The sequence below is a fragment of the Neophocaena asiaeorientalis genome, unplaced genomic scaffold (assembly GCF_003031525.2).
Source record: "Neophocaena asiaeorientalis asiaeorientalis breed wild unplaced genomic scaffold, Neophocaena_asiaeorientalis_V1.1 scaffold433, whole genome shotgun sequence".
NCBI lineage: Eukaryota > Metazoa > Chordata > Mammalia > Artiodactyla > Phocoenidae > Neophocaena > Neophocaena asiaeorientalis.
Window position 1 is genome coordinate 2,263,847 of NW_020175040.1, and position 20,649 is coordinate 2,284,495.

The 20,649-nt window shown below is 57.0% G+C and overlaps 1 protein-coding gene across 2 annotated transcripts in view; it reads left to right on the forward strand.

Annotated features, from left to right (window-relative positions):
- Positions 1 to 20,649, forward strand: part of MGLL (monoglyceride lipase) — a 102,373-nt gene that overhangs the window by 29,186 nt on the left and 52,538 nt on the right. For both annotated transcript variants that reach the window (XM_024763436.1, XM_024763435.1), the window contains exon 3: positions 6,903 to 7,009. In XM_024763436.1, coding sequence (XP_024619204.1) covers positions 6,903 to 7,009 — 107 coding nt within the window. The remainder of the gene's footprint in view (positions 1 to 6,902; positions 7,010 to 20,649) is intronic.

The following is a 20,649-nucleotide window of genomic DNA, read 5'->3' on the forward strand; positions in this document are numbered from 1 at the left end:
TGCGTTGGGTCCTCGTTGCTGCGCGCGGGCTTTCTCTGGTTGAGTTGCGGTGAGCGGGGGCTACTCTTCACTGCAGTGCACTGGTTTCTCACTGGGGTGGCTTCTCTTGTTGTGGAGCACGGGCTCTAGGCACACGGGCTTCAGTAGTTGTGGTGCACGGGCTCAGTTGCTCCGCGGCATGTGGGATCCTCCCGGACCGGGGCACGAACCCGTGTCCCCTGCATTGGCAGGCGGATTCTCAACCACTGTGCTACCAGGGAAGCCCCAGGGGAATTTTTTTACATCATAAAACTTGGCAGTAACGAGCGTAGTAGATGTGGATGCTGCTGTGTCCATCTAGTTTTCTGAGCGGGACGCCTTGGAAATAAGCAAGTACAGCCCCTGAAGAGGCAGGAGGATCCCCTCGCGCCCCCTGCATTGGGGGACGTTATGAGGGTCAGTGGGGCTGGTGCCCACAAAGCCTGCCGCTTCCTGGGTCAGGTGACCCCACCTGAGCTGCTGCCTGCTGGTGCAAACATCTACTGTGTCCCTCCGACCAAAAATCTCCTCCAGGAAATCCTTGGGTTTGTTTTTTGTTTTTTCTTCCTAATAAAATAAAATAATAAAACGAGCAGAACATCTCTTCAGCTGGGCAGTCAGTTCTTCCTTTGATGAGTCAGCATGTCTGGGAAAAGGGTGAGCAGGAAGGAGGCTGACGTTTTCTCCTTCAGCCAGGCCAGGCTGAGTGTTTTACGTTGGTCCCCTTAGTTCTCCCGACGGCCGTGTGCCCACCCTGCAGGTGTGCAGACGGAGGTGGGAGCAGGTCTCAGCCGAGGCCGAAGTCCTGTAGGAAATAGGTGGGGATGAGTTCTTTGCATCCCAGCACCGGTCTCTGTCTTCGAAGCACATGAGGCTGCTGGCCCGTTTCCCACCCACCCTTCCAGGGGCTTCTGCACAGTGTGGGTCCATGAATGGGCTCGCTGTCCAGCGGGTGAGTGAGGCAGAGCCCATGACAGGGGCTGCAGAGCCCCTCAGCGTATTTTCACATACCTTCTCTCATCTCATCTCCAACCCCGTCGAGGAGGCGCCAGTGCCCCCGTTTCACAGGTGGGGAAACCGAGGCCCACAGAGGTGCAGGAGCCAGCTCACGGGGGCTGCAGCGTGAACCGGCCTCCAGGCTGCAAGTAGGACCCCCTGTGCCGTCGGAGAAACATCCTCACCGAGGACAGTGCCAGGCAGGACCCAGAGCCTTCCACACCTGTTTTCTTGTTTACCTTGCGATTCCTCTGTGGTCAGTGGTTTTAGGATTGTCCCCCTTTTACAGCTGAGAAAACTGAGCCCCAGAGAGGTCAGTCACTTAAACAATGAACAAGCAGAGGAATAAAGCGAATCAGTTATTTGATGGAGGGCGAGTTCCGCTTTGTCAAACCCAGGCACAGGTAAACGGGCCCTGGCTTGTAAATGCCGAGGAGCTCCACAGCGTGTTCATCTCAGGGGCGGCATGTGCTTTGCTGGGAGCTGCCCCACCTCCCAGGGCTGGATGCCAGGCAGGCCATCTGCTCCCGGGGCCGGGCCGACAGTCGCCCTCTCCCGGAATGGGAGCGACCGGCTCCCGACTGGCTGCAGCCGGCGAAGAAGTTCCAGAAAGAAGATCCTCGCCAGCGTCTTCTGGAGCCTCGTTCCTGCCGCTGCGGGTATTGCCTTGTCTGCATAAACGGCCTCACTGGTGTTCCGATGCCGTCCTTTGTCGGGGATGCAAACACGAGGGGAGGAAGGAGGGAGGGGATCGCCTTCCCTGGCACCTGCTGGGGGCCTGGCCACGCGGGTTCCTCGGCAGACGTCGTCCCCTGCCTCCCTGCTCTGTTGTCCACAGCAGCTCCGGGGGCTTCAGGAAGTCAGATCGGGTCACTGCCCTGCTCGGTCCCACCCTCTGCATGCAGAACCCCCGGCTCTTCGCAGCAGCGTCCACATGGGAGGCCTTCTCTCTGGGCCTGGGGCGGGCAGGACCCTGCAAAGGACAGCTCTCATTCCCACCACGCCTGTCTCTTTCTCGGCCTGCCTTCCCGGCCGCTCCCTCCAGGGCTGATCAGGCTCCCTGCAGCCCCCCTGTGTGTTCACAGTGCTTCTCACAGCACACGCTGACGTGTGTGTTCTCTGCTGAGGCCTGTCTTTCCCACTGGACTGTCAGCTGTGTGAGGGCAGGGGCAGTGCTGTTCGTCCGTCTCGTGTCCCTGGGGCCTGGCACGTGGTAAGCCTTGAGTCCGTATTTCTGGGTGATCTCAGTCAAAGGACTGCCGTTGCTGCCATCCTGTGAGTGGCTAGGGGCCTTGCCCGGGGTCACGAGCGGCAATGCCGGGAATCAAACCAAGTTGTCCTGGCTTCAGACGTTGCTCCCTGTTCACAGCCTTGAGTGAGGCTGGTGTTTATTTACTTGGCATGCTGGTTCCACAGTGCTGTTTCCCAGAGCTGAAATGTAATAACGGGGTCTCGTGAAACCCCAAGGAGCATGCAGTGGTGAATGTGCTGGGGGCTTCCCTTTTCCCCAGAGACACAGCGTAAACACGCAGCTCGGGAAATGGCTGGATGTTCCCGTGGCAGCGAGGTGGGGACCTGGGAGGGGCTGGGGCCCGGCCTCAGGTTTAGATCGCAGGACGGGACGGTGAGCAGGGGCTCCACCTACAGCAGGCCTGGGGGTGGGGGAGGCAGGAAGGTCTGCCGGGTGAGGGGGCTGTCCTGACGGGTGGGTGGGGCGAGGCAGAGGGACACCCCGGGCATGAGGTCTGAGCCTGTGGGATGCGGTGGGCAGAGGGATCCAGGCTCCAGGGGTCTTGCAGCCTGTCAGCACATCCTTCCTAAGCTCCTGTGTGTGCCAGCATCTTCCTCAGCTGAGAACTTGGTCGTAAATGAGCTAAATGAGACCTCTGCTCTGGAGAGTACGTGCCGGTCAGGGGTCGGGGAGGCAAAGCAAAGCGTGGCCGTGGACCAGTACTTCAGCCGGTGTCGCGTGCTGAAGGGACCCTTCACCTGAGGTGGTCAGAAAAGGCCTGAGACCCAAGCGACAGTCCAAGCACAGTCAGAAAAGAGGGGTCCCCAGAGAGGCCTCGGTTGGCGCAGGGGTTCCGTGCCGGCGCCCACCTGCCTGGCTCTCGGGAGTCGACTATGTACACCTCTCCCCAGCACCGTGTCCGGTGGTGTCACATTAATAACTTGAAATCCGCTGTGCTGAGAGCATTTACACCGTGGAAACTGGCAAACACTACAAATGAGGACCACTCCCTATGGTTATTAAACATTTAGCAGTGCACCCCGATCTGCTTATCTGAGCGCTAGGAAGAAGGGTAGCCCTCGGCCGAGGGGAGAAGGGAGATGAGGGCGTGACCACGGGGCCTGTAGCTTCTCTCTGACGCAGCGAGAAGTCTCATGTGACTGGATCTTCACTTTGCTAGACGCGTTCTACAAAATAAAGGCTCAGGTCCAGGGAGCAGGGAAGTGTGGGGAGCAGGAGGGCAGACTGGTGTTTCAGAATTGGGGTCCAGGTGAGAGCTGAAACTAGCAACTAAGGGGAACCCACTTAATGGCAGCAGGAGCTTAGGACCAGTCGAGGCCAGTACCGGAGGACGTGTCTGTGGAGAAGCCTGGCCTGGGTCTGGGGGAGGCGAGGCTGCAGGTGAAAAACGTCGGTCTGCTTGTTTCCAAAGGGGTGTCGGCAGGATGGCTCAGAAGCCTCTACAGCGATCCAGATAAGCCTGTGGTTTACCCAGCATGTCCCTCTGGGAGATAAGTGGCTCCAGAAGTCTCCATGCCAGAAGGGCTGCTTTCTTGCCACTGGGGATCCCACGTGGCGTCTGAGCAGCATCGTTGGCCACACTGCACGTGGTGAGGGGTGCTTCTCTGCCTCGGCCGCACAGCGGAACCTCTGGGACACTCTCCCACCCAGACCAGTTAACCAGAGCAGCTTCCAGGGGTGGGACACAGCCTTGGCACTTTGGAAAGCTCTGCAGGTGATTTCAGGTGTGGCCCAAGTTGAGAACCACTGGGGGAGAAGTTGTTCCTGTACAGTAAGAGCACCCGTTCTCCCACACGTTGTGTCCAGGCTGGGTTCTGTTAACGGACAGTTCCAGGCATGGTGGCAGTGATGCCGTGTGCCACCCCTGTGGATGCAAACTGAGACCCTGAAGTCCTCCTCCACCCAGTGGGTCCTGACCGCAGGGAGAGGCTGGCTGTCACGTGACCCGGCTTGTCTGTCCACGTTAGCCGTGGGCTGAATTAATCCAGCAGCTGCCGCGTTCCCCAAGGATATTAAAGTGCTTGAGCTGCCCCTTCTGGGAGCACAGCCCCTTGTGCCGATGGCAGGTGATGGCTCTTTAGAGGTTCCAGCCATGCTTCTGGGTAGCTGAGGGACATCCCGTCAGCCGACCCCGGAAGTGTCAGGTGGGCAGGTGTAATCTGCCCACATTGACATCTGATCAAGCAGAGGTGGCTGGACATTCCGTGGAGCAGTGAAGAGGGTGTGAGATTCTGTTGTATTTTAGGAAAAGGGCAGGGAGGACAGATGCAGAAGGAAACTGAGGTTAGTGCTGGGGCTTTGTGTGCCGCTCAGAGAATAAAATGCGGGGTGCAGAGGGGAGCTGCAGAGAGAACCCAGGAGTCTGCTCGCTCACCACATATGTGCCAGTGCCACTAGGCTGGGGCAGCTCTGGGATTCTGCCAGCAGCAAGGTGGACAAGGCTTCTGGCCTCTTGAGCTGACCTCGAAGTGGAGGAGAGAGCCAGGAACCAAGCGAGCAAGTGAATAACAAAGCAGTGGCAAACTGTGACGTGCAGTGTGGGCCCAGTGCAAACAAGGGCAAACTGTGACGTGCAGTGAGGGCCCAGTGCAAACAAGGGCAAACTGTGAGGTGCAATGAGGGCCCAGTGTAAACAAGGACAAACTGTGAGGTGCAGTGTGGGCCCAGTGCAAACAAGGGCAAACTGTGACGTGCAGTGAGGGCCCAGTGCAAACAAGGGCAAACTGTGACGTACAATGAGGGCCCAGTGCAAACAAGGGCAAACTGTGAGGTGTAGTGAGGGCCCAGTGTAAACAAGGACAAACTGTGACGTACAATGAGGGCCCAGTGCAAACAAGGGCAAACTGTGATGTGTAGTGAGGGCCCAGTGCAGGTCAGAAAGGCCAGAGGCACAGAGGCCGCTCCAGGAGACGTCTTCCATGAGTCCCAGGCACGAGGAGCAGCCATGGGAGGTCTGGGGGAGGGTCCTCCGGGGAGACGCGCCAAAGACCCTGAGGTGGGAAGAGCTGGTGCTGCTGAAGAATGGCCGGAAGCTCCTCGTGAGGACGGGCGGTGAGCGGGAAGGGGCCGAGGAGTGGTGAGACAGGAAGGGACAGGACGACCTGTACTCTGGGCCTGCTGGTTGCCCGCTGGAGACCTGAAAGCCGGGTGATGACATGCTCTGCTCTACATTTTACCCACTTGTTGTGTGACCTCTCTGGTTTTCACTCTCAGCTGTAAAGAAGGTAAAGGTAGGATGATTATGAGGGTTAGAAACCTGTATGTGGACTTAGCGGAGGAACTGTCACATGGTAAATGCTCGGTGAAAGGGCAGCTGCTGTCCTCCCCCTCCTGCCCCCTCTCCCTCCCCCTCCTCTTTATGGGCGTGGCTCACAGGAGTTCCTCCCTTGCCTGAAGGGGACTCTAGCCTCTCTGGGCCGCATGCTGAGTACTAGACTGGGCAGTTGTATATTCAAGAATCTGAGGGCCCTCCTGTAACCCGCCACTGCTGGGTCACTCTGGGGTGAGCCGCGGCGCGATGGGGGCTGCTCTGTGTGTCCGCAGGTGGGCTCACCACATGGAAGGCTTTCGGCGGCTGGGGGACTGGGCGCCCGGCCAGGCTCTGCTTCCAGGCCTGAGGCTTCCACTGCACAGATCTTGGGTGCGAGACACCGTGTTTATTTCAGAACGTCACAGCCTCTTCCTTCCTTCCTTCCTTCCTTCATTCATTCAAACCGCATTTGCAGAGTGCCAGCTGTAGCTCAAAACCGTGCCAGCCACAAAGAGGCAGCGAGAGAGAGACAGAGAGAGAGAGAGAGAGAGAGAGACAGAGAGAGAGAGACAGAGAGAGTCAGTGTGTCCTCAAGAAGGTTACAGCCAGCGGGGAGGGCAGCAAGCTGCTTGGCCCCTGCTGGGCAGAGGGTTTGGAGCCCAGAGGAAGCTGTGGAATCTCCCTCAGAGGAGGGGCCCTGAGTGGGGCCTGGAAGGGAGGGAGGAGGGAGCCGGGTAGGCAAAGCGGGGAAGAGAAGAAAAGGTGCACACGGAGCACAAACTCCAGCAGCTGAGGGCAAGCACGTGCAAATGGAGTTATCCGCACGACAGTGGGAAGAACTGCCTGTCGGCACAAGTGACAGAAAACCCAGTGCCTGCACGGCACAGCCAGGAGCAGGGCTGGGAGCGTGCTGGCTTCAGGTCTGGCTGGATTCAGGGCCCAGACAACACCGTTAGGACTGGGTTCCCCCTACGTGCCGCTCCTCTCTTGGGTTGACCTGTCCTCTAGGGTCGGCTCCTCCTGGACCCATTCGCTTGGCTGGAGCCGCTTGAGCCAGTGACTGCGGCTGCGACCCTGGTGCCCTGATTGGCTCAGGTCTGTCCCCTTGGGTGGGGCCGATGGAGGACCCGCCGTAAGCCAGCACCTGCAGAAGTGAGCTCCCGGGACTCCCTCAGCCCCCGGCTGGAGACACTGTTGTGGTGCCTGTTCTATAGGAACCGGCTCCGATCTGGGTGACCCTGAAGCCCATGTTTTAACAGCGTGCCCTCTCACTTAGACCCGTGATTTAGTGTTTGACTCTCCGCTGATGTTGCGGGAGCCCTGCCCCGCCCTGGACACTGCCTCCATGGCCTGCGCCTTCCTAACAGCCGTCTCTCATCCCTGCAGGGCCCTGGTCTTTGTGTCCCACGGAGCGGGGGAGCACTGTGGCCGCTACGACGAGCTGGCTCGGATGCTGGTGGGGCTGGAGCTGCTGGTGTTCGCCCACGACCATGGTGAGTAGCCCGGGGCTGAGCCCCCGCTCCGGGGCGCCCCCTTCCAGTCCTCCCTCCTCCTCAGTTTTCCACTTCTGATTCATGCACTGAAACTGGGAAAAGACGTTCTCCACGGGATGTTTGTAAGTAAAAAATGTGCAGTTATGTAAACCAGAAATGTGTCTGACCAGCAGTTTCTGTTGAGTCTGGGATTGAATGCAGGCTGATTAGAAACCTCCACTGAAAAGCCCCAAAGTCGGGATGTGTTTGTGTAAGAACTTGCCTCAGGCCAAGTCACCCTCTCTCACGTTTATAAAGCGCTCTCTGCACAGAGCGGGCCCCGGTTTCCCCCACAGGACTTCAGGTAATGCCATGTTCTCAGTGCAGGTGCCTTACACAGCCCAGTGCGGCCTCAGGTTGCTTCCAAAGCACTCAGACCAGGAGAACAGTAAGGGTCTCAAGGGCCGTGTGGTCACGAGAAAACCGCGAACACGGGCACATACAGATGCACTCACACATGTACACACACGTCCCCAGGCCGAGTCTCTGATTCTTCATCAGTAACAAAATCCATAGTAACCATCAGAATTTGTTGCCTAAATCAGTATGTAGTTCCTTAATCGTTTGGGTGACCTTCTCTGTGGCTGGGAAGGCTCCCAGTCGAGATCTTTCTTTGTCTAACAGTCTTAAGAATGAAGAGTTCCTTGTGACGGACCATGGTGATTTCTGCACTGCTTCAATGTAGAAATCTATCATCCTGGCCTAGATCCAGAAACGTTGCTTCCGTTTTATCTGATAGGGAAATAATTACGTGAAAAGAGGGGTAGGGGAGAAGTGACAGGCCTGGGAGTCCTTGTGACAGGAGGGAAAGCTTGCCTGGGGCGTTTTGTATATAAGGAACTGCAGTTTGGTCTACCAAGAGCCCTTTTTCAGCCAGATATGTGCAAGGGTCCTCATAACTGAGAATATTGACTAAATTTACTGTGGTCATAATGTTCTGTAGTGCTTTGCAAACAGTCCCGGTGATATTTGTGAGACTGTTTGAGAGAGAATATCCGAGGATTATCCTGATTTTCACTGTGGGACTGTCATTATTAACTTTGACACCTTCTACACTGTAAGGCCCATGATAGGAATGACTTTCTTCCTATCGCATTTGTCTCTGTTAACGTTTGTTGAAGTGAGCTGAACAACATGGGGGCATTCTGAAAGAAAAGAATGTTTGTACTATGCAAACACGAAACACCTCCAACGGAATTTTAAGTTACCTGCTTTTAACCTTGAGGTCAACTACCCTCTTATCAGCTGCCTTTGGCCAAATCTGTGGCGGGGGAGTAACTGTCGTGCCTTATTTATGCTGTCTGGCCGTAGAAGTTTGAAAAACAATTTGAAAAGCCTTCTTTTTTAGAGTAAAGAGAGAAGAAACAGCCTGCCTTTTGATGTTTCCAAATTACCATCCAGATCTGAGGCCTGGCTCTCTGTGACATTCTGAATATAGCTCAAAGCTGCTTGTTTGCGTTCACCTGTTTTAAGTTCCTTGATTGATCAGTTTCTTCCAACGACTCATGGGAAATCTCTCTGGCAAGTGCCTGTGGGAGGTGTTTTATTCAAGAAACGAACCCAGTGTGACTTTGGTTGTCTGGAGATGAGTGTGGCTGTGGCTTCCTTAGTGGGAGAAAGCGGGTGCTGGGCTGCCTTTGTGGGGTCTTGTGCCGGCTGGGGAAGCAGACACTGGTGGTTATGCCTCTCGCAGAGGTGTGGAGGGGAGCGGGGGACGTGGAGGGGATTGAGCCCAGGCCTGCTGGTTCTGCAGCCCAGCCTCCCTTTATCACACCGCACATGACTTGGTGTTCACACAGGCATGAAGCCTACAGAGAGGTGCTTCATTCTTTCCCGCATAGCTTTTAAATTTAAATAAAACCTCTGTGGGGAAAATGTCAGGGCATTTATGGGGCCAATTGGAGGGATACAAAGATTAAAAACACAGAGCAAAAACACCTCTCAAGGCTCCAGGGCCTCGCCAGTGCCAGGCTGGCCTAAACCTCCCCGTTTCCAGTCCTGCTGTCGGTTGTCATCTGCACTCCTGTGCTTCCGGGGGGACCTGCCCCCCAGATGACAGAAGGGCCGCGACGCAGACACACCTGGGGCCAGGTGTCTACTGGACTGCAATTCCAGCCGTGGGCCTTAGACGCCTAACCATTCCGAGCCTTAGTTTTTTCATCTACCAAACGGGCCAGACAGTGCAGTGATAGAATAAAATAAGGCATACAGGGGCCCAGGGGAGGGTGGTACCTCTTCCCCTACACTCTGCCAGCTCCTAGACACCCTCCAGCCCCAACGGGGGGACACCGAGGCTGGGAGCCGTGGTGCCGGGTTCTTGGGTCCCCTGCCCGGCTGCAGAGGCTGCGGTGAAGATTGGCTGAAGGATAGATGGAAAGTGCTTCACAAAGTAAACAGATACCAAGGGCGGTTTCGTGGCGGTTTCTATAACACAATTTGTAGAAACACGGGTTTCTACAAATCCTATGCTAACTTGATTTTAAGTTAAATCTTCTTGCTCAGCTGTGCTCCAGTAAGAAACCTGGAGACGCTGGGTTGGGTGGTCTGGCTGGCCGCCTGGTGTGCACAGCAAGGTGCTCAATTAGCATCCCGTTTACCTTTGTTTTCTTTTTCTTTTTTTCTCGGTACGCGGGCCTCTCACTGTCGTGGCCTCTCCCGTTGCGGAGCACAGGCTCCGGACGCGCAGGCTCAGCGGTCATGGCTCACGGGCCCAGCCGCTCCACGGCATGTGGGATCTTCCCGGACCGGGGCACGAACCCGCGTCCCCTGCATCGGCAGGCGGACTCTCAACCACTGTGCCACCAGGGAAGCCCCTTTGTTTTCTATTTGACCTTAGAATTTTACAGGATGGCCTCCTGGGCCTGCAGGGCTTTGCCAGAAATGAGAATTATATTCCTGCCCTTCACTGAGTGCCACCTGCATGCCAGGCTCTAACCAAGGCCCTTTTCGTGCATTATTTCCTATCCCTCATAACAGTTAGTCAGAGGTGAGGGTCTGAGGCTCTCCTTGTCCACCAGAGCACACGTACCGGTCGGGGGCTGTTTGACTGCATCAGACCCCTGACCTCGCTAGCTTAACAAACAAAGGTTTATTTTTCTCCCGTGACATGAGAAGGCCGAGGCGGCTTCGGGACACCGCTGTGCCATCCACGCCCAAGGCTCCCTCTGTAGCTTTGCTCAGCTGTTCTCATTGCATGGCTTTCATGCCCACGGGTACCGGCTCCAGCTCCCGGGCTCAGCAGGAGGCAGTACAGAGCTCCCCGTCGTGTTGCAGCTACACCGCAGGTTCCAGGACAGCATCACACGGCCAGGCCCCAGCTGCAAGGGAGGCGAGAGATCTAACTTGTTTGCTGCGTGTTTGCTGGTTCGGACAAAACAGGGCCTGGTTGCTAAGAAAGGCACCCAGGATGGACGCTAAAGCACCGTCTCCTCTGACAGCCGTGCTTCCAGGCGTGTTCTTTAAGAGAGCGTTTCTCATCCGTGTCTACTTTATATGTTTTCTGAGCTCTGTTCAGCTCACCGTGTCACCTTTCTGTGTGCTTTCAGAAGGTCTAGATGTGAAGGCTAGTATTAGGATCATCAGTATGTAGCGGTGAAGGTTGCTAATCGTGCATTAACTGGGGTCAGGTCCTGTACAAGGAGCAGTGCACGGACACAGGCACTGGCATCCTGATGGCCGAGGGACCTGTCCCCCCAGCCCCCTTAAGCAGCCCCGTGAAGCGCTCAGCTTTGTCCTAGTAGTTTTACCCTGAGGGGTACCTCTTCCTTTGGTTGGAGGCAGCGGAAACTGACTTATGGTGTCGTGTGCTCGCTTCTCCCTCAGCCCCACAGCCTTCTCCTTGCTGTGCAGCCCAGGCCTGAGCAGAGTAGAGGCATCACCAGTGTTTGCTGAATGAACGAAGGAGTGTATGACCCGGAATAGATCAGACCAGAGATGCTGTGAATATCAGCAAACACTCACGTGAAAGTGTCAGCGTCAGCAGGGTGGAGAGGACCCAGCAGAGGGACCAGGACTCGGTCTGGTGGCTAAGGCTGGGGCGGGGCTGCTGTCGACTGGAGCTGGGGCAGAGGAGCCTCGAGGCCTATAACTCAGGTGCTCGAGGCAGGCTCGGCCACCCAGCGGCACACGGCTTCCCAAAGCCTGGCAGGTTGGCGAGGTTCTGGGTCTTGTCGGCTGAGTAGAGGAGCCTGAGGGGAGAAGAAAGGGTGTAGAGGAGGGGCCCATAGCTGAGAGCCATGGTCCTCTCCGGGGATGCCCCTGAAACACTGCGGTGGGGGCCTTGAAAAATACTGATGCTGGGGCCCCTCACTCCACAGAGACTCTGATCTCTCGGGACTTTGGTGTGGCCGTGGTGTCAAGACCTTTGAAATCCCCCAGGTGAGTCTAACGAGTAGCTGAGGTTGAGAACCGTTCCAGGCAGAGGAGGCCGTACGGTACTGGCAAAACTCAGATGCATGGGATCACATGCTTATGTCCTGTTCAGATGGGACTCCCGGCCCGAGGGTTTAGCTAGATCCTGGAGTCTAGCCCCAGGAACGGAGGGGGAGCCAGCCCCTGGCCTGCGAAGCTCAGGGCTCTGTGGTGAGACCCTGTGGACGCTCGGGAAGGACGCTAAGCAGGGAGTAACCCCCGGCGAGATGGGATCCAGGGCAGGGCCAGCGAGGGAGGGGGCGGCAGGCAGAGTTGGGGGAGCTTCCGCGAGGTCTGAGCAGGTGGAGAACCAGGGGTGGGAGTTTCTGTGCTGTTCTAAATACAGCACTGAGGAAGCCCGGCCTCTCGTTCACGCCGTCCCTGGTCACCAGCTGCTCATGGTGACTCACTGGAAACCCCTTGGAGCAGTGGTATGAGCAGGGGAGAGGGGCCGGAGAGGCGGGCAGCCCCCAGTCCCACCTGCCGCTGGGGCAGGAGTGTTGGGAGGACTTGGGCGGCGGGATCCCTTCCGTCTCCAGCACAGCGGCTCCAGGCCCTTCCCACGAGCAGCCTCCTGACTCTGCACCGTGGTGCATTCAGAGTTACATTGGTGGGGCCCGAGTTGCCCTCTCTTTATTTACGGAGTATAAAAGAACCATTCCTAGCTGATTAACAGTGAGTTAATATCTGCAAATATTTGAGGGAAAGTGTTAAAGGCAGTTTGTATGTGTCTTATTTATTTTTTAACTTTTTAAAAAAACTCAGACAGGGCTGGGGTGTATGTGAGAAGAGGAAGCTCTGGGGGAGTGTCTGTGGGTGGCAGTTAAGCCTGACTCTCTTTGGTGGGAGCCCTGCCCCGTCAGAAGAAGAGTATTCAGGAAATTCAGGGGAGAAGAAGCTACCTGTGTGTTTTCCACACAGGGAGAGTTTTGAGTCAAGGCCCCTTGTGGGATCTAGTCTATAATTGCTGTCAGTTACACTCATATGTTCTGTTTCCAGTGGTTGAAAACTGTGTACGTTTTCTTGCTGTAGTAAACATGAGAGTGAAGTGGATGCCTGGAGAGGGCACGGGACCCCACCCGCGGTGGGTGCAGGCGTCAGACGCAGAAGGCAGGCCCCGGCCGCCTCTGGGTCCCTTCCAGGCCTTCGTGGTCCCTCCTCCTTGCCCTTCTGTATTCACGTTACACATCCCCAGACCTGCCAGCTTGGATATCCGTCTCTGACATGGGATTGTTTGGGATTGACTCTTTCTTAAGTAAAGCAAAAACGTCCACGAGCCTCCGTTTGCTCATCTGTAAAATGAAGGTGGTGATGACGATGATACCAACAACAGTGAAGTTACCTGTGGCTGAGACAAAGTGGGAGAGATGGGGTTCACACCTGGGGGAGGCCAGGGTCCCGGGAAGGCTGGTGGAAACCCCGACGGCTGGGCCCACCCCCACATTTTCAGCTTCAATTGGGCAGGTTCCAAGAAGTGGGCCAGGGTCACCACAGGTGTTTCTTGGGTAGAATTTACTTTAAATAAGGTGCAGCGTCGGGAATTCCCTGGCGGTCCAGTGGTTAGGACTCCACGCTTCCACTGCATGGTCGGGGAACTAAGATCCTGCATGCCATGTGGTGCGGCCAAAAAACAAAAAGTGCAGCGTCAGTGTCGTTAAACTTGGAAGTGGAATATCTGCAGTCAGCAGACTGGGCATCTCCTGCAGCAGATACAGCCCGGGGACCTCCCTTGTGCAGTCTGTGCTGGGCGTGGGCTGCAGAAATGACACAGACCCGGGTACCTACCTCCAGAGCCTCCCAGGGCAGGGAAGGCGGCAGGTACCCTGGGCCTCTGGTGGAAGTGTCCCTGGGGGTAAAGGGGGACGGGTCTTCCCTGGAGGGTGAGCATGGGGAGAGGCTTCAGAGTACACGACTCCGGTGACCTTGGACAGGGCACTAAGCCTCCCCGAGCCTCCGTTTCCCCACCTGTGACTGAGTCAGAGCATCTGCCTGGTGAGGAAACATGATGTGGTAGCTGCCGGGCGCGTATCAATATCAGTAGATATCGGCGCTGCCCCCCGCCCACCCCCAGACCCCTGCTCTCTGCGTCCCCAGACGCAGTCTTCAAGAAGAGGACCTCGTCCCTCTCCCCGCAGACTAGGGGCGTGCTTCCCATCTCCTCTGAAGCAAGGGGCTCACACCCCCCATTTTATTTAAGCCGAACTCCATGTCACCCTCGACGGGACCTCTATAGGGATGTCCCTGTCACCGAGCACCCTCTTTATCACCATCTGGGGGCTTCCGTTTATCATGTCCGTTCTTTACCCACGACTGATTCCATTTTTAAAGACATATAGGGGACGTCCCTGGCGGCCCAGCGGTTAAGGCTTCGCATTCCAGCGCCGCGAGTGCGGGTTCGATCCCTGTTCAGGGAGCTAAGATCCCACATGCCTCACGGCCAAAACACCAAAACAAGATAGAAGCAATATTGTAATAAATTCAATAAGGCCTTTAAAAATGGTCCACATCAAAAAAAATCTTAAAAAAACAATGAATAAAAATAAAGACATTTAGACAGTGATTGCTGGGGAAGGTGCCCTGATCTATTCACATGTGAAGCAGGTGACAAAAACACGCAGCCCTTTTGAGGGTTAGAGGCAAGTTTTGGTCTGAATCCTGCATCAGGCTCAGCGTGAGGGGCTTTGAGAGCCACATGGATGCTTCTGGAAGCCCAGTGCCGTCTTTTCTCGTCTCAGGGCAGGAAGTACCTGGTAACTTGCCACCCTGTTACCTTTCTAAAGGAATTTCCTCCAAGGGAGTGTTTGTTCACTCAAAACTACTCACCTGGCCCCGAGGTGGAAATATTTGAGGCTTTCTGGTAAGGAGAAAACAGTCTCCACTCTCCGTCTCTGGAGGAAGCAGTTTCTGGAGTGTTCAGGTGTGTCACGTGTTGGAGGAGAACAGTCGAATTACCTACACGTGGTGCTGTGCTAAAAAGGAAAAGTGGATAATTCTAGGGAAGGGAGTTCTTCTCAGCACCACGGATGCTCTGTCCACACGTCAGGAACTGAGAGAAGATGGACCTCATTTTAACGTATATGTAGGTTATATTTGAAAGTAGAGCAAAACATGTACCTTAGTATCTGGAAGACTTGAGTTCAAGTCAGTTCAACCACTTACTTGCTGTGTGACTCTGGACAAGTTACCCAGGCTCCCTGAACCTCAGTGTTCTCATCTACAGCAAGAGAAGGATCAAAGTCTCTACCTACCCCATAGGGTCAGTGAAGGGACCAAGTGAGGTAGTGCACGTAGAGTGCCTGGCCCCTTGTGGGGACTGGACACCTGACACCCACACAGGCCCCACCCCCTCCAAGTGCAGGTCACTAGGGTAAGGGAAACAGGGAAGAACGAGACAGCCAGGGCGGGGGGACGGTCCCTGCAGAAATGGCTCCAGGTGAGCTGAGACTTGAATGACAGCTGGGACTCCATCCAGGCAGAGGTGCAGAGGCACAGAGGCCCGGGCAGGACGCGGGCACGGGCTTCCCCGTCACGAGCTAGGCACCACGAGCCAGAGGCGTGTCCTCCTGCATTAAAGGTGAGCATCCCAAGCTTTGGGGAGGCAGAGGCCAGGTCACGTAGTAGGAAGGGCATGCGGGTTCCCTGCACCATCCAGGATGCGGACGGTTGAGAAGAGAAGCCATGATCGGGCTGGGTGACCAAAGCCTGGGGCTTGGGGACCATCAGCTGCTCGGGAGGAAGGGAACCTGCTGGTACCAGAGCCTCACAGACGGCCTGGACCAGGGTGCCGAGCAGGGCTTGGCTGCTTCAAACGGATCAGCTCCTGGGTCTCTACAACCACCGTTAGGCAGCTTGGTGCTGCCCACGTGGCCAAGGGATTTTGGAGGCCTGGGTAGCGTCAGCCACCTCCTAACGCACTGCTTTGTGTGGGCGCTGGACCAGCGTGTGCCCACGGCTGCAGCCTACCCGGCGGCCTGGCCACCTCCAGCACCAGCTGCGGGCCTGCCAGTGCCCACCCTCCCGCCGGGTGTCCCTGCCCCGGGTCCCCTCAGTGCTCCTGCAGCACCTTCCAGCAGAGGAAGGTTCTTCTCCACGGTGCCTTTTTGGCTGTCTGTCCACGCGTTGGCCTCTTAGCTCCTCCAGCTTTGGAGGCAGGACTTTTTCTCCTGGTCACTCCCTGAGGGGAGGTGTCATGACTGGGAAATAAGGAAGCTGAGTGGCCCCCTGAGGTCACTGCCTTCCTCTCTCCAGTCGGGGCCCATCCTTGGGGGGAGCGAGATGGGGAGAGACGGGGTCGGGGGAAGGAGGATGCTGGAGGAGACCCCACGGAGGGCAGGGTCATGGGCGCAGAGGTCAGAGCAGAGCAGGAAATGGACACCAGCCCGGGCCTGCACCGGGTCAGCAGCAGGACATGTCCGGGGCCCTTGTGCTTGGACAGCAGAGGTCCCCGCCTGGTTTGGGCGGGAAGGAGGGGGCCTCGTGGCCTTCAGTGTCCGGAGCCTCCCATTCCGGGCCGAGTCAGAGCTGTCCTTGACCCTTCAGAGCCTGCAGCTGTGGACGGGCTGCTGGCCAGGCGGCTCGGGAGGGTGGTGCCTTTAGCTGTCAATTTATGACACCCTTGGTCACGGGCGTCTTAAAAATGAGCTCTGGAGATGTGCCCTCTGGGCCTTTTCTTCCCAGGCAGCTGCTCCCTGGCTGCTGGGTTCATGCGCCGGCAGCCCTGGCGACCCCCGAGCACGCCAGCCCGTGCCCTGCATCGCGCTCCACGAGGCCAGCTCCTCCCCACCGCGTGCCAGACGCCTTCTAAATTGAAAGTCTGCACCCGCTTAGGTAACAATTACTTTGGATTATTTTTTCCCATCTGCAAACACTGAGTCTTTTCCTGAAGACGTTCAAGTCGGGTGGATCGGCACCTGTCCCCAGTGTTAGGGACCCGCAGGCTCTTCCAGCGCACGTGAGACCAGGGGCCGGGAGCGGCCAGGGTGAGTGGCAGGACCTGGGGTGATCGCCTGGGTTCAAACCACCAGGCAGGTGGTGTGGTCAGGGACGCGACCCGCGGCCCCCCTTCCTTGTGAGGTGGGGATGCTGGCGGTGGTGCCTGGATGCAGAGCTCCCATGGTCACCACCCGGGAGGCCCGAGGGTGAGCAGGCCTGGCCCAGGGGAGCCCGGCAGGGGTGGCGCGGGCCCTACACGCGGACTCGTGACTGAAGCTGAAATGGTGATTGTAGCTGCCGTCCTCATTTGGTCCCTGACGAAGCCGCAGGCCGCAGCAAGCCTGCAGGGATGGCCCGTCTCCTCGATTCAGGCGCGGTGGGTGCGGGTTCAGGATCCCACCCTGAACAGCAGGCTGGGGCCGGGACCCAGGTCCCCCACACGTCTCCCCAGGCTTGGAAGCTGCCGCTGCCCTTCAGTACGTTAACATTAGAAATAACTGGCTGCAGATGGACCGGGAAGAGGAGCCACCGAAAGAAATTTTAGAACAGTGGGGCTAGAGTCGGCTTCATTGGGATGTGTCCCTGGGGAAGGCCACACTGACTGCCCCGTGGGGGGCTGCCTGGGGGAGGGGCCTCATCTCTGTTCCGTGAGCTGGAGCCTTTTGGAAGTGGGAGCACAACAAGGCCCGGTCCCACCAAGGGCTAAAAATAACTGCCGAGATGCCGCCAAGGGCCAGGGCCTCTGGGAGAAGGGGAGCAGCCGGCGGGTTCCCTCCCCCCACCCCGGGAAAGGACCCCATGTGGCAGACGAGGTGCTTCACAAGTACCTGTTACCCACCTGCAGATAATAAATGCCCAGCTGCGCTTGCCCCTTTCCCGAGGGTGTCTGTAGCCTTTGCTTAATTTCGCTGCACACGTTGCTCCCAAGGTAGCAAGAGAGATCTTCAGTCCATTTCCCAGGTGAGGCAATGAGCTGGGCGGGCCAGGACCAGAACCAGAACTCCTGCTCACAGCTCTGGGAAGCACCCTCAGTGCCTTGATTTCTGTCCCATTAGCGGTAAGAGGAAGAAGTCAGAGACCACCGAGGAGCCCAGCGGGATACTCAGACCAGGGGCATCTCATGGACAGGCACCCTGGGGGCACCTCGCGTATTCAGCACCTGCCTGGATATCCGCAAAGGAAGCTCTGCCTGTGAAACCTGGGCGAGTCGGAGCCGGAGAGCTGGGCTCCCAGGGGCCAGGCCGGAGAAGTGAGTTTGCAGGACACGCTGGGACGGAGGCGCCCTGAGTGGCTGCACCCAGGCTCTGCCCCAGACGAGCTGTGTGCCGGGCCTCTCTGGGCCTCTGCCTCTGCAAAAATGAGACCAGCGAAACTTGCGGCGTGAGCTGGGCCTATGCGGGACATGCTCGGAACCGAGCGTGAAGTCGGGGTGCAGTCTCTGCCCGAGGCCACTGCACAGTGGCAGCTTCCCCAGGAGGACCGTGGGCTCCTGCCCTGCTTCTGGAAGCGGCTGGAGCTGGAGGAGCCCTGGAGAGACCCCCGTCCCTTAGCATCTCACGCCCACCCAGATCCAAGCCAGCCAGCCTGACACAGCAGTGTGGAGGAAGAGGGTTGCCTGGCGAGCCCCAGAAAGCAGGCAGACTGGTCATCACCTCCCGGGGGACGACCCCCACACTGCAGGCCCCTCTCAGCGTAGTCAGCCACCAGCACGCACCCAACTGTAAGCGCCAGGACAGCAGCCCACGGACCCGCTTCCTGGGTCCTGCCCGGGGCCGCGTCCGTAACAGGGTCTCGGTGAGCATCTGTGGATATGAGGCAGTTGACTAAAAACGATCGTTTCTCTGGGTTTGCCCAAGTTCAGGCTCGTGAATGTGTGTGTGTGTGTGTGTGTGTGTGTGTGTGTGTGTGTGTGTATGAATTTGGACTAGAGGATGGGCCCTGTTTAAAGAAAATCAAATAACGCTTTCCCACTGGGGAACATCCGTCATCTCTGTGCTGGTAATGCGCGTGAGTGTGTGTGTGTGTGTGTGTGTGTGTGTGTGTGTGTGTGTGTATGAATTTGGACTAGAGGATGGGCCCTGTTTAAAGAAAATCAAATAACGCTTTCCCACTGGGGAACATCCGTCATCTCTGTGCTGGTATTTTTTTCCATGGATCACCCCTCATTTAACCCTTGCAGCAGTGTGGTGAGACAACCAACGTGCCCATGGAGGCAGCCAGCTGGCTCAGAGATGGAGAGTAACTTGCCCAAGGCAACACAGCCAATGCGGGGAGGTGGGAGAGGAGCAAAGCTGGATTCAAATCCCCACACTCTTTGCCTTGTTAAGACCTTGACTTTTGAAAAACTGCTTTGGAGTGAGGTGTCGCAGGCCCTTTCAGACCTGCGATGGCCGTGAGCAGCCTGGCTTGGAGTGCAGTCCCCAGGCAAGTGGCCCTGGGGTTTCTGCACCTCCCGACAGACAGAAGTGCCAGAGCAGCTCCAGGAACAGCTCATGACGCGCAGTCTGTCGGGGGAGGGGTGCCAGCTCCCCACCGAGCCCTCCGCCAGGGCTCTGCTCGAAGATGCCCTGACCCCCACGGGTGGCACACAAGCTCAGCCAATGGACAGAGAGTGTTGGGCCGATTCCAGGAGTGGAAACGCAGTCCTTCTGCCCCCCCCCCCCCCCCACACCGCATTTCCCACACTGACGGCATCCTCTGAGCACCACGGGGGTGGGGCTCCCCGTTTTCAGGGTGAGCCCAACCTGGACGAGCTTGGTGTGATGCTCCAGAGGGACGCGGCTCAGGACCTGGCCCCGTGTTTCTGGCTGTGTGGCTGGGACAGTCCAGTCTCTCTCTCAGAGCTACATTTTCCCCATCTGTGATGGGCCTGAGGCTTCCCCTAGAGACCATAAATCACTGCAACCAACACGAACTCCATGTGCAGTAAACGCATGATTCTTCCCCTCCTCTCCGCTCTGCTCTCGTTAGGAGCTTTGAGACCGCCCTCCCTGCCACGCTTGCTTCCGTCCTTCAACACAGAAAACCAAGTTGGCTGGCACGGGCCAGCTGTCTTCCCCAGAGTCGTGGAGAAGGGCTGGATCATTTTGGCACCATAATAGTAATTATTTCTTTCCTCGGCTGTTCTGCAGATGTCACCAGATCGGAAAACTTGCTTAGAGGGTTTATTCAGTGGAAACTTCCTCTTTTACCAAAAAAGGAGAGGAATCGTCTGTGGTGCTTCATCTCAAGGCCCAGGGGCAGAGTCCAGGGTCCCTGGGGGGCGGAGGGAGGGCTGGGCTGCTCTGGAGCAGCTCAACCCCTCCTTTTGTCCACCGACCCACCAACCAAGAGCCCCTGAGGTCATGCGGCTCCCGGGCTTGAAGCATCTCGGTAAAACGGCACCGTTTCTGTGAACTAAAGTTTCTCCAAGCGGGAGAAGCTGCCGTGAGATGTGAGGACGGGCCTGTGATGAGATTTCTAAATGATGCAGGTGGACACAGACGTCCCTCTCGAGCTCGAGACCCAGGACGGGGATGAGCTGACCTCTACTGAACACGCTGTGTGCCGGGCACGACACTGAGGGCTCTCTCTCACATCTGTGTGGGGACAGGTCCGGACACAGTTGAGACGTTGGCTGGTCTGCCGGGACCCGCCTGACCCCGTGCGTTTCCCCTGCCGCTGTCACAGAATAGGGGACCATTTGAAGTAGCCGTAGGGAGCCTCCTAGACCATCCTCACCTGAGAGGACACTGTTCACAGTTTGAAGCTAGTGTGTTTATATACATTTTCAAGTTTCCCCTTTAGCGATAGCTTGTCATCGGCATGGTAAATTGACTGGTTTTCCCATAAAGTACGTCTGACTTTAAGGCCTTTTTAAAGAGTGATCGAGAAAAGAAAACTGTAAATGATGTCCCCACTCTCCGTGCTCCAACAGCAGAACTGCTGAGGGCACAGAGGGTGCTTTGTCTCCCAGTGCCAGGGACGGGGGGCGCCCAGGAGGAGGTGCTGTGGGTTGAACCTGCTGCGGGGCCGGGATCGTGGGTCAGTTTGCGCAGAGAACTCGTGCCATTTCCTCCACACCCGAGAGCCTCACTCCTTCATCTGTTCATTTCTTCATTCACTTGTTCATTCTGTGATTTACTGATCACCTGCCAGGGCCAGGCCGGCTTCACACCTGTGAAGGAGACAGCGCAGTCCCTGCCCTTGTCAGACACTAAGCGGAAATGAATGACTTCAGAGTGTATAACTCAGAGATCGGTGTCAGAAGGAAGGTGAAA